Source organism: Artemia franciscana, chromosome 12 (assembly GCF_032884065.1).
Source record: "Artemia franciscana chromosome 12, ASM3288406v1, whole genome shotgun sequence".
In the NCBI taxonomy this organism is placed as follows: Eukaryota; Metazoa; Arthropoda; class Branchiopoda; order Anostraca; family Artemiidae; genus Artemia; species Artemia franciscana.
In genome coordinates this window covers 1017719-1030585 of record NC_088874.1, presented here as the reverse complement: position 1 = coordinate 1030585, position 12867 = coordinate 1017719, and the positions used below count along the sequence as shown (strand labels likewise).

The following is a 12867-nucleotide window of genomic DNA, read 5'->3' as shown; positions in this document are numbered from 1 at the left end:
CTCTATTGCAATCCCAAGTAGAAAAAAAAGAATGGTAAAGTCAGCTGAAATCACGAACAGAAATGGCTAGAAACAATAGATGGCAGCACTTCCGGACCCGTGGGAAAATCGCACTTTTTTGTTTCTGTAAATTTTTCTATTTATCACTCAAAGAAGATATATTGGCTGTGGGGCTGGGGAACTACCGCATATATTTAACAATTAGGCCTATAGATTTTAGTCCATCTTCAATTTGAAACTGGTGCCTGCCTGCTTGCCTGCTAGAACGGAGCTTTCCACTCGAAAGCAGAAACATGGTTTGATGAAACGAAAGCTTGGCTGCACAACTTCAGATACTCCTCTCTGACATAGGCTATATAACTCCACTTCACTTCGCACACCATAGGCTCTGGCTCGAGGACAAGCAAAAACCATCCTTTTTGGCCCCAGGCAAGAGTTCTACGGAGCTTTCCAAAATGTAATGTCATATTCATCAATCCGGCCTGAGGTCCACACTTTCCGTAAAAACCGCACAGGTTAGACCCTTACCAGTTTCCAGGAATAACCTGAGATCGGCGGCATAGGAAAAAAAAAAACAAAAAAAAACGGGACAAAACCAAAGTGTTGCTCTCGCAACTCAATAAGCAGGAAATTGTCCATTTACAGATAGGAAATTATTTGTATATTTATATATCAGGATAAGCGAACTATATTTTTTTTTAGTTTCAAGAGTTCTATAGGGCAGGAAGATTTTTATGTTTTTCTGCAAGAAATTCATGTTGGTGTATAGACCCTATTCAATTCAGCACAATAATTACGCTTATTCACTATATTATTGCAGTTCATTGGTATTAGCTATGTTGAAAGCGGGGTAATTTCCCACTTCGTCCATTAAATGTTGAGTGAAAACAAGGTTTTAATGTTTTTCAATTGATTTCGGGAATGCTGTATCGCCATCTATATTTGTGCTAAGAAAAACATCGCCAAGCACTTAGATAACGTATTTTCAATCTATCATTGGTGCAGAATATTGACTTGCTGTACTTGAAGCTCTGCTTATTAACGTGCATTGCCCGTGCTTATAATTGTTTGCTTGCTTATATATGTTTTTTGTTGTAGGTGCTTGCTTGGGTTTCCATTAAACCATTAAACTAAACCGAAGATATTGCATGGTGTCAGAAGTAAAACAGTAAACATGGACAGCACACCACATCCGTCCTTGGACAGGTCATCGGCGAACCTTAAATCGGCCTGGAAAAGGTTCAGACAATACTGTGAATTAATGTTCTCTGGACCACTGGAAGGCAAATCCCAGGCTGTCCAGTGTTCGTATCTATTGATATGGGTTGGTGATAAAGGAAGAGACATTTTCAGCACATGGACTCTTACAGATGCCGAGTCAAACAGGGTTCAAACGTACCTTCATAAATTTGGAGCCCATGTTAAACCCATATCAAACCCCATAGTGAAAAGATTTACTTTCCACAAGCGAGACCAAGGTAATGAAAGCATCGAACAATATGTGACCGACCTCAAGTTAATTGCTAATGACTGTGACTTTGGTACCAGCAGAGATTACCTGATAAGAGATCGTCTTGTCTTTGGAGTTAAGAGTGACAGGATTAGACAGAAATTGCTAAGTGAAGGAGGGACATTTACCCTTGCCAGAGCAATAGAGACTTGCCGTGCCATCGAATCTGTACAGGAAACCCAAGCGCAAATGACAGCTGCTAATAAGACTTCAGTGCCCGTGATGAAACAAGAGATAGATGCCCTGAAGAAACAGTACAACAATAAGGAATGCTATTTCTGTGGTGCACCTTATACCAAGAATCATAACTGCCCAGCCAGGGGCAAAACATGTTCAAAATGCAACAAACTGAATCACTTCGCCAAAGTATGTAAAAGCAAAGTTGTGAATGAAATAAGCCAACAAGAAGCAGGAACAAGTGCAAGTGAATTCAGATTGACACTGTCAACAGTATGCTAGTGAAACATACAGATGGGCCAGATGCTGTAATAAGAAATGTTGACCAAAAACTAGACTTAGTCTTCAAAATAGACACAGGAGCTGACGCAAATGTTCTTCCCGTCAGCGACTACAATAGCATGGTACCTAAACCTCGTTTGCAACCAACAAAAGACATTCTAACAAGCTACTCAGGAGAAAAATTATAGGTTCTGGGGTTTGTAGAGCTATGCTTCAGCTACAAGGAATGTGAGAAACAGGTTCACTAGTTTCATGTGGTCAACACTGATCGCAAGCCAATCCTTAGCAGAAAGACAAGTCAGAATATGAATTTGATCAAATTCATTCTGAATGTCAAATTCATTCGTGCTACAACTACACCTGCCGAAAGATTTGCTACCCCACTAGCAGATGCTGCCACTGCAGAGTCTCCTTCACGATCCCCTTCGCACCTAACCCAACGACCAAGACAGGCACTACGCGGCACCACGCGTTCTGGGCAAATTACAAAGCCACCCACCAGGCTCAACCTTTGATGTTATCATCAAAAGAAGAAGAATATTGACTTGCTGTACTTGAAGCTCTGCTTATTAACGTGCATTGCCCGTGCTTATAATTGTTTGCTTGCTTATATATGTTTTTTTGTTGTAGGTGCTTGCTTGGGTTTCCATTAAACCATTAAACTAAACCGAAGATATTGCAATTGGTAGAGAAAAGCCAAAAGTATTACTCATTTAGAGGACTGGATGGTGTACAATATGTGTATCGTAAACTACCCCAAGGTAGTAATGTGAGCCCTAAAGCGTTTTGTTAGTGGGCGTCAGTTTTATTTCAGTCAGAGATTTTTTATTCTATTATTTCGATGTATATTGATGATTTGGTTGTGACATCCAAGGGAGATGAAAGTGAGCATCTTCAGGATTTAGAAAAGGTCTTTTCCAGATTGTTGGAGTGTGATGTGAAGATAGGTATAAAGAAAGTTCTTTGTAGAGAATTTTGAGCTGCTTGATTTCTCTGTTTCTTCTTGAGGTATTTCACCTTTGGCTAATAAGCTTGACTGTATCCAAAAGATAAGCAGACCTCGGAATGTCAGTAAGTTACGTAGCTTCATTGGCTTGGTCAACTGGTATAGAATATTTTACTTGAATTTCGGGGAGTTAATTTACCCTTTAAATAGGCATTTGAGGAAAGGAATTCCGTTTGAATGGGGCCCTGAGCAGGATGCAAGTTTTTTTTAAGTTAAAACAAGAATTGAGCAATCCAGAAACAAAATTTTTGTCATTCCCAGATTACTCAAAAGTCTTTTATATTGCAGGCGACACAAGTTCAATTGCTTGCGGAGCATTACTCATGCAAAAGGATGATTTTGGTCGATTTAGACTTGTATCAAATATTAGAAATTTACAGGAACTTGAAAAAGAAATATAATGAGAAATTGGTAATATAATATGGCACTAAACTAGAGAGGTTTAGTGTCAGAAGACATGGGAAATTTAATAAGCACTGACGAAGAGAGGTATAGTGTGGAGAGAGATAAGGCTGGTGAAGGGGCGGACTGCAGTCGACCGAGGGACCAGGAATATCTGGAAAGGGCTGACATGGTGGAGAGGAGTTCCACACATGGGATATATGCCGACAGGTCGGAAAAGAGTTCCGTACCTGGGGAGTTAAGGGCTAACATGGCGGAAAACAGTTCCGTACCTGAGAAAACAGTAGATAATAAAAGAATCGCATAATTTTCTCGGTATAAAGAAAGAATGTTGAAAAAGAAATAAGGATGGAGAAGAAAACAAACTTGAAATTGCAAAGTGCGGAATAGGCTGTAACAATTGGCACTGCAAATAAAAGTTCATCGGCGTATCGGCGTCGTTCTGATCCCAAATTAGACGGATCAAAGAAGAATTTTCACATGGCCGTGCTGTTTATCTGAGAGACTCCAATAATCACCGAACTGCTCGTGGCAATCGTCATGTCGCCGCATATAATCCATACATGCTTGAAAAATTTCGGTGTCATATCAATGTTAAATGTGTTGGCAGTATATATCCGGTAAAGCTTTTATACAAATACCACTACGAAGGACGTGATTGTATTTCAATAAAGATTTTCGAAAATCAACGGTGTTTGGTTTACAATGAAGCCGACATCTATGTAGAAGGAGGCTGCATTACACCAACTGAAGCATGCTGCCGACTGTTTAATTAAGATATCCAAAAAAGAGGCATGCCGTTCAACGTTTGGTAAGGCACTGTCAAATGCAGGAGACAGTAATAGAATCAGAATCCTTTTCTTCAGTAGACCTGCCAGCTCAAAGTCAAGACGCCTAATCAACTTTGACAGGATTTTTCCAGGTGAAATTGACCCTGGTTTATGCAGTCAGAAGCTCCTGCTCTTGTAACTAACCCATACTCTTACACACGTTGTTTAGTTCATGTGTGGGGCTTGCTTGAGTTTAATCAGTCTGCGTCCTAGAGCCAAGTTTGTCGAGCATTGAAACTTAACCTTCATGTTTTTCATATTCTTTTTGTGGAAAGTTATTATTCAAGAAATATTAGGTTAGTTTATTTATTTAATCTTTAATGGACAATATATTATTATTTTTGAATAAAGAATAGGTTGACTTCTTTCAATCCTTCTATAGCCTTCCTCATGAGTCCGTCAACTTCGAAGGAAAGTCGAAGGAAATGCTACCAAAAGTCTTTTTCAGAACTAAGGATTAGATGTACGCATCAGTTTTAAATTGGATCCTGATTTCATTTCTGCTTTTCTTGTGGTATTGCGTAACCAAACCCTCCCAGGTGATCATGTATGGTTTAATTTTCTCTTTGCACTTGTAAGAAAGAGGTAATTCATTGGCAATCACTTTTCCAGTTTTCTTGGTCCAAAGAGGGTACCGTAACGCATAATAAAAGAATAGAGAATGGTAACTGCATATGACCAGTTAACACAGGTTGGTATCCGACCACGTAAAACTGGAACTTTAGAAATGTGGGTAATTAGCGGAATTAATTAGGAATCATTCAGCACCCAATACTCAGGCATACTAAATTCGGAGATTTTGGAATTTTTTTTTTTACGAATTATGTTCACATGATGGCAGCAGGATATGTACCAAGTAAAATTCGATCGGACTGATTGAGCTTCAATTGAGGATGTTGCTGGTGTGTACACCATGGTTGGTGGAAACATCCACCAACCAGGTACAACAAAATGAACCAAAATAAAATCAATAAAACCTAAGCCCCCTAAGTAGCATGTATAAATTTTATGTACTAGATTTTTTTTTCATCTTGTCCATACCCATAAACAAGTTCTGCACGAAAAGTATTTGAGCACTTGGCTATGCGATTGTAGTTTTTACTAGAATAGCAAATGTTTATTCACTACAATAATTTTAAGCTAAAATGAATATATCAATACTGAAAACAAAAAGTAATCAAATAATAGAATGAGCTACAAGAAAATATTAAAAAAAATCCAAAGTGGCAATTACTTTTTTAAAGTCAACAGAATTTCAAGAAATAAAATCTATGGTCAAAATTACCGATAAAGTTACCGATGCACTAGATTTTTTTTTTTCATCTTGTCTATACACATAAACAAGTTCTTCACCAAAAGTATTTGAGCATTTGGTTAAGCGATTTTAGTTTTTACTAGGATAGCAAATGTTTATCCACTACAATAACTTTAAGCTAACATGAATATGTCAATACTGAAAACAAAAAATAATTAAATAAAAGAATGAGCTGCAAGAAAATATTAAGAAAAAATCCAAAGTGGCAACTACTTTCTTAAAGTCAACAGAATTTCAAGAAATAAAATCTATGGTCAAAATTACCGATAAAGTTACCGATGCACTAGATCTTTTTTTTCCATCTTGTCCATACCCGTAAACAAGTTCTGTACGAAAAGTATTAAAACACTTGGTAATGTGATTTTAGTTTTTACTAGAATAGCAAATGTTTATCCACTTCAATAACTTTAAGCTAACATGAATATGTCAATACTGAAAACAAAAAATAATCAAATAATAGAATGAGCTACAAGAAAATATTAAAAAAAAATCCAAAGTGGCAATTACTTATTTAAAGTCAACAAAATTTCAAGAAATAAAATCTATGGTCAAAATTACAGATAAAATACTGCACAGAGGAACTACGGTATCTTTCTGCTGCACTTTCAATACATTAAGTTAAATTACGGAAGAATTAAATTACGGAAGAATTTGTTGATTTCAAAAGACAACTACGCCTTCAAAGAAAAGGTAGACAATCTTAAGCTATTTTTCTTATGTTTTTAAGCTCTTTTTCTTAAATTTACTGAAGCTTTTTTTCTTAAATTTTCTTACGCGGTTTTTCTTAAATTTGCTAAGCTCCTTTTCTTAAACCTGCTTAAGCTTTTTTCTTAAATTTTCTTATACTGTTTTTTTTTTTTTAATTTTCTTAACCCGTTTTTCTTAAATTTTCTTAAGCTGTTTTTAGCTGTTTTATATAAGCTGTAAATTTCCTTAAGCTGTTTCTCTTACATATTCTTAAGCTGTTTTTCTTACATTTTCATTAGCTTTTCTTCTTAAATTTTCTTAAGCTGTCTTTAGCTGTTTTTAAGCAACTAATTTTTCAAAGCTGCTTTTCTTAAATTTTCGTAAGTTGTTTTTATACATTTTTAAGCTGTAAATTTTCTTAAGCTGGTGTTCTTAAATTTTGTTATGCTTTTTTCCTTAAATTTTCTTAAGTTGTTTTGTAAATTCTCTTAGGCTGCTTTTAGATTTTTTTTTGGATGACTTTTCACCCACGTGTCTTTCTCTTTTTTTTTATTTGGGACCCGCTCCCCCCAAAAATGCATAACTGCGTGTGGATGTCTTTTATGGGTATCTGCGTGTGTAGATTTAATTTTCAATGTCCTTGGTACTTTATAACGGCTTACAAAAAAGCACAAGAAAAACTGAAAGTCAAAATTATAGTAAAGAAAGTTGATAGTACGAATACAACCTACCTATCGGTCCAAAGCATAACAGTACAACCATGGCCGTATTCAGGATTACTTTTTGGGGGAGGAGGGGGGTTTACGAAATTTTTTTTTTTGGGGGGGGGGTTAAAAAATTGAAAATGCGTCAAAAATTTGTTTATATTTATTTTTGTTTGTTTTTTACGAATCTGACAAACATTTCGGGGGAGGGGGTCAAAACCCTTACCACCACCCCTCCTGGATACGGCCATGGGTACAACATACCAAAACATAAATATGAATAAAAGATAAAACATACCAAATCGGTAATACCACCAGCGTCATCTTTATACAGCACCATCCAATTCTCCTTCTTCTTCAGACCTCGAATCTCACTGACTGCTGACTCGAATAACAGCTGAAGGGAAAATTCTCTGAAGTCAGATACTAGTTTCTTGGCCGGTTGAATTACATCCTTCGGCAAGTCTAAAACTTCTAAGAAACTTCTACAGGAACGTAAACTTTTAAGGCATTCAACTAGCCAATCACTGGTAAGCTCTAAAGTTCTAGGTTTCTGAAAATCTGGCCACAATCCAAATCTTTCCCTGTGTTCTGACTGGCTGTCTAACGTTCGGGGCAGGAGTGCTGCTCTGACTAGATGATTGTATATAACAATAATGTCCAAAACTTTTCGCTGCAGAGAGAGACATTCATTAACAAAAAAAAATGACGCAATTTGCTTCACACGCAGGGGAAGCCCCAAGAAACTTGTTAAAGATCAGGTGAAAACAGAGGCGTAGCTAGGGATTTTAGTGCTCATGGACAAAGTTAGTCCCCCCCACCATCCACTACCATAATGTAAGTAAAAAGAATATAGTTCCTTATTAGGAAAACAAAACTAAGTTTGGCACCTCCTCAGAGGCTGCACCCGGGGACAGCCATCCTCCCTTGCCCCACTGATTACACAATTCGTTGAAAACATTGTTTATATGCACTGAACAATATAAGGGAAATTCCAATAAGGGAATGAGCGGGAGAAGCAATTACTAAAAAACAAAAGTAGGAAAGAGAAATAAAAAGGGTCTACTTTTCTTTAATCTTTTGGGAAGAAGGATCTTTTCTCCGTAGTCGTGATGGCAACAAGACTCGTAGCCCCACGAACACTAACCCAAACTATATATTAGTCACGGTGCAAAATTTATAATTATACGAAATAAATTTCAGCACTTCCTTGGATTTCCATGTGGATTTCCTGCAAATATTCCCAGGAAGCCTAGTTTCATAACCATAAAATTACTGTAATGAGAAGGCAGTTAAAATATGTATAACTTATTTAACAACAATATTTGCATAAACAATCATATGCTTCAATATTCGTATTTGCAAATTTATAATTATACATTTATTTTTACATTATTAATATTAAAAACATTTATAAACAAAAAAACTATTTTATTAACGTCTTGTTTAACAACATCCAACAGCTTATTTCTGTAAAAAAAAAAATCCAAAATTGACGATTTTAGAATTACGAATCTATAAAACGAACGACGTTATATTTGCATTAAGGCCAAGGTGCTGAACTTTCCTTAAAATTTTAATCAATTATAATTAGTGAAGAAGTTTTAACATGAAGTTTCTAATTGATTTTGCAAAAGTACACACTGCACTTACAAAAAATCAAATTCCGCACTCGAGAAGTGATAAGGGGGAGTTGGATGCCTCACTTCATTCCTGGAATGAATAAATTTCACTCCTCCACTTAAAAGCTATTTCAAAGGCTTATTAACAATTGTTAAAATTTCACCATCTCCCCCCCAGAAATGGTTTGGCTTAACTATAGTTAAAATGGTCTATGTGAGATATTTAAACAAAATCAATTATGCGGTTCAGTAGTATCATATTGTGATTTATAACAAAAAGCAAAATTTTAAACAATTTTTTGGGAGACCTTTGAATTCTTTCAGGTAGGAGAAGGGAGAGGAGTGGTGTATTACTTATTACGATATTAGTAGAGCATCTTAGTTCATCAACTCAAGAGCACTACAGGTATGGAAGACCTTAAAGCTCTCAGATGGATTAAAGTAATTAAGGTAAGGTAATGTTCTATTTAAAACGAGGAATATTCTATGTCGTAGGCTATGAGCAAGACTGAAAAAGAAAAATCTAAATCCAGCGCAAGATTGCAGAGACCCCAAAATACACTTTCAAGCCCTTGTCTAGTATGCAAAATAAAACAGACAAGGAAATAAATTAGAAAGCCTTCCTAAAAAAAAATATGGGTTGGCAAGATTTGAATTTCAAGGGCAAAATCTAGAATTATCTTCTTATAAATTTAAAATGCAAATAGTGAAAAATTTTAAACAGTCAAAGTCAGTCAGATTTGTCTATTAAGCAAGAAGAATAAGCATGTGTTTTTCGTTAAGGCTCCACATTTAGGGCGAGGGGCTTGAATATGTCAAAGTCATATTTGCAGACTTGTTCCCGTCACAGCCAAACATTTTGAAAAACCGGTGTTTAACAGGGGATTTCATTTAAGATGTGAGGGGCGGGGGAAGGAAACGTTCCTTTTTGGATATTTTTAGTAATTGACATACAGATGAATATGTATTTTTATGTAAAATTCCATACTTCAGAGGTAAATCTATATTCATACCCCCTCCCCCCTAAAGGCGGAGCCTTGATGAAAAACACGTGTGTATTCCTCGTGCTTCATAGGCCACTTAAAAGACAATACATATTTGAAGAAGGTAATTGTACTTTTGCTGTAATGGCATTATTGATTTCTCGGACCACAATGACTTTCTATTTATTACTTATGTGAAATGAGCATATAAAAAAAAGGGTTCAATTTTTAATAAGAGAGGGAAGTTTGCAAAAAAAAAATTGTTCAAACAATAATTAAAGTCAAAATATTTCAACTTAACACCCAGGTGCCCGGAAGCAATTGACTCATCAACGGAAAAAAAAAAAAATCTAGCTAAAACAATTCATCACGTACATAAAAAAATCAGAAAAACAACAAATTATATACAAAAAAAGGAAGAAAAACAAAGAAACTCACATTTATAAACTGTAGTTATTGTTTTTTCAAACCAGTCCAATATAATAAATCATTCAAAACTAGAGTCTGCGAAATGCAAGTTTCCTTCGTTTTTTTTTTTTGGTATAGTGTTTATGAATTTTTCTCACATTTTTATGTAAATGTAATTTTTTTAAAGCTAGTTCTTTCGCTACCTTTTTTCTCCTTGGTTTATTATTGTTTGTGCAGATATATTTTTTTTTCCTATCTTATTAAAATATGCACCCATTTTTCTATATTTATATTTCATTTTAATTACAAATGGTGTCTAACTGAAACACAACCTAATTTCTTAGTTGTCTTCAGCGATAATACAATTTACCATAAAGTGACTAGTCTTCACGGCGTCTCTTTTGTTTCTTTGTTTCAGTTTTATTTTGTTTAAATTTTATGGTCTTTTTCTAAATTTTGGTACTTGTCTTAATTTTATTAGCTTTAAAAGACAGTAACCATTTCTATATTTATAAAGCTACGTATTTTTGTATAGAATCATGCGTTGGATTCAAGCCAATCAGATTGAATTTTGAGGAATACATTCTTGAGAAAATAGTGAATAATTATGACCATTATACTGCGATGCACAATATTAAGCCTTGTCATCTAGGGGATGCGGTCCAAAAGCCGCACTCTTTTCAAAATATTATATAACTTGACGACTTATTTGAAATAGTTTAATGCAAACATCGTGAGAACATAAAGTAAGCCATCTTAAAATAATAAATTAGCTACAGCAGTCAGACAAAAAATTCACAAAGAAGATTTTTAAAAGTATGCCACCAAACAGATGCCAATAAACATTGGATTCTTACGAGTTGTATACTCGTAAGAATCCAGTTTTATAAATTGCAATTTAGCGATGAGTAGAAGGGTGAGTAGTAAAACTTTTCTGTTGTTGCTGTAAGGTATGCTATTTAGGCACTGTGCCCATAAAAACCCCAAAAAATTAAATTGCGTGGCTTCTGAAACCACTAAACCCATGCAGAAAATTGGCCTTGTAAGTTGAAAAAATACACTAAGAACTTTATCCGAAATGCATACAATTTATGTACATGAGGTAGGCCCAAGGGAACTGATAACAGGGCTGAAGGTTCAAGCTGCCCAAGATAGCGAGCGAAGCGAGGCAAAGTCAATGCTCCGAGGTCTCATGCATGAGGGGCAAATGAAATGAGCACCTCTGGCTTAAACCAAGGGCTAATTATGAGGCCCGAAGGCCCAGTCCCCTATAAAGCAGCGTGAGGGCCCATGTAGGAGAGACGAGGGCTTGCGTTCCCCCGAGGCTGAGTGAGAGTACAGAAAGCCACAAAAGGCGGGCAGACAGGCTTTTTACTAGCCGACAGGGCCACAAAGTGGCCTTTTTTGGTTAACCAATAATCAAACTTCAAAAGCTGGATGCTTCAGTGCAAGAGGCAAAGACTTAATTCCTCAAAAACTAACCCTATCCAAGTCACCAAAACCAAGAGATTTATCCGATAGCAGGCTCATCAACTCTAGGAAAATTAGGGGGAAATCTCGAAGAAGAGGAAAGAAATTTCAGCCTGTAAGACCGTATGTAGATGCAAATGGCCGAAATTCTTCAAAAAATGGGCACAGTTCTATAGGCCAAATATAAACATTATTATATTATATGTCAAAAGTTAAAAACAATACAGTAATTATTATTAATAATACCTTGAATGCTGGATGATTCGATGCAACAGGCGAAGACACTAATTCTCCTTTGAAATAGCTCTGCCCAAGTCGCCAAAAATCAGGAAATGTCGCCGACAGGACGTCCGTCAACTCTTCCAAAAATATTAAGCGAGGAACTTCATTTCTTTGCTGAAAAGATTAAATATTCTAAGAATCGCATAATTAACAAATGGTCTAAAATAACAACATTAAATAAATTGGAAAAAATAAATAATATAATATAAAAACATGATATTATTAAGGTGATGACATATTTGATGAATTAAGACAACGACACAATGAAAATATAATAAGATGATGATACAATCAAAATATAATAAGATGATGCTAGATATGATATCATTTCTTTGATGAAGAGATAAAATATAAAAAAATTAATAAAATAATGAAAACAAAAAATGCAAATAGGGGACACAATACGATAAAGCTCTACAGAAGAAGGCAAACATGTGTAGGCCTAGTTGCAGAAAACATCCATTGACGCTACGTCGAACCTTTCACTAAGAGAATTCCTAAGTTTTCTGTTATATTTAGTAACACTAAATTTCTTTAGTGAGAACAAGTGGAACAGATTTTTGCAATTGAGAAAATAACAAATTTGTAAAAAAAACTGAGGTCCTTAAATGCACTCAAAACCCAGTAAAATCCTAAAAATGTGTTCAATAAAGAAAAAAAATTGAGGTCTTCAAATGCACTCAGAACGCAGTAAAATCCTAAAAATGTGATAAATAAAGAAAAAAATTGAGGTCCTCGAATGCACTCAAAACACAGTAAATCCTAAAAATGTGATAAATAAAGAAAAAAATTGAGGTCCTCGAATGCACTCAAAACACAGTAAAATCCTAAAAATGTGTTAAATAAAGAAAAAAATTGAGACCCTCAAATGTACTCAAAACCCAGTAAAATCCTAAAAATGTGTTAAATAAAGAAAAAAAATGAGTTTCTCAAATGCACTCAAAACCCAGTAGAATCTTGAAAATGTGTTAAATAAAGAAAAAAATTGAGGTCCTCAAATGCACTCAAAACCCAGTAAAATCCTAAAAAGTGTTAAATAAAGAAAAAAAATTGAGGTCCTCAAATGCACTCAAAACCAAGTAAAATCCTAAAAATGTGTTAAATAAAGAAAAAAAATTGAGGTCCTCAAATGCACTCGAAACACAGTAAAATCCTAAAAACGTTTTAAACGAAGAAAAAAAAAATTGAG

General features: G+C 35.2%; 1 protein-coding gene across 1 annotated transcript in view; it reads right to left on the bottom strand.

The window, feature by feature from the left end:
• Window positions 1–12867, bottom strand: part of LOC136033554 (exocyst complex component 2-like) — a 69972-nt gene that overhangs the window by 32745 nt on the left and 24360 nt on the right. The window contains exons 4-5 of the mRNA XM_065714302.1: window positions 11643–11792; window positions 7212–7586 (exon numbers count right to left, since the gene is read on the bottom strand). Coding sequence (XP_065570374.1) covers window positions 7212–7586; window positions 11643–11792 — 525 coding nt within the window. The remainder of the gene's footprint in view (window positions 1–7211; window positions 7587–11642; window positions 11793–12867) is intronic.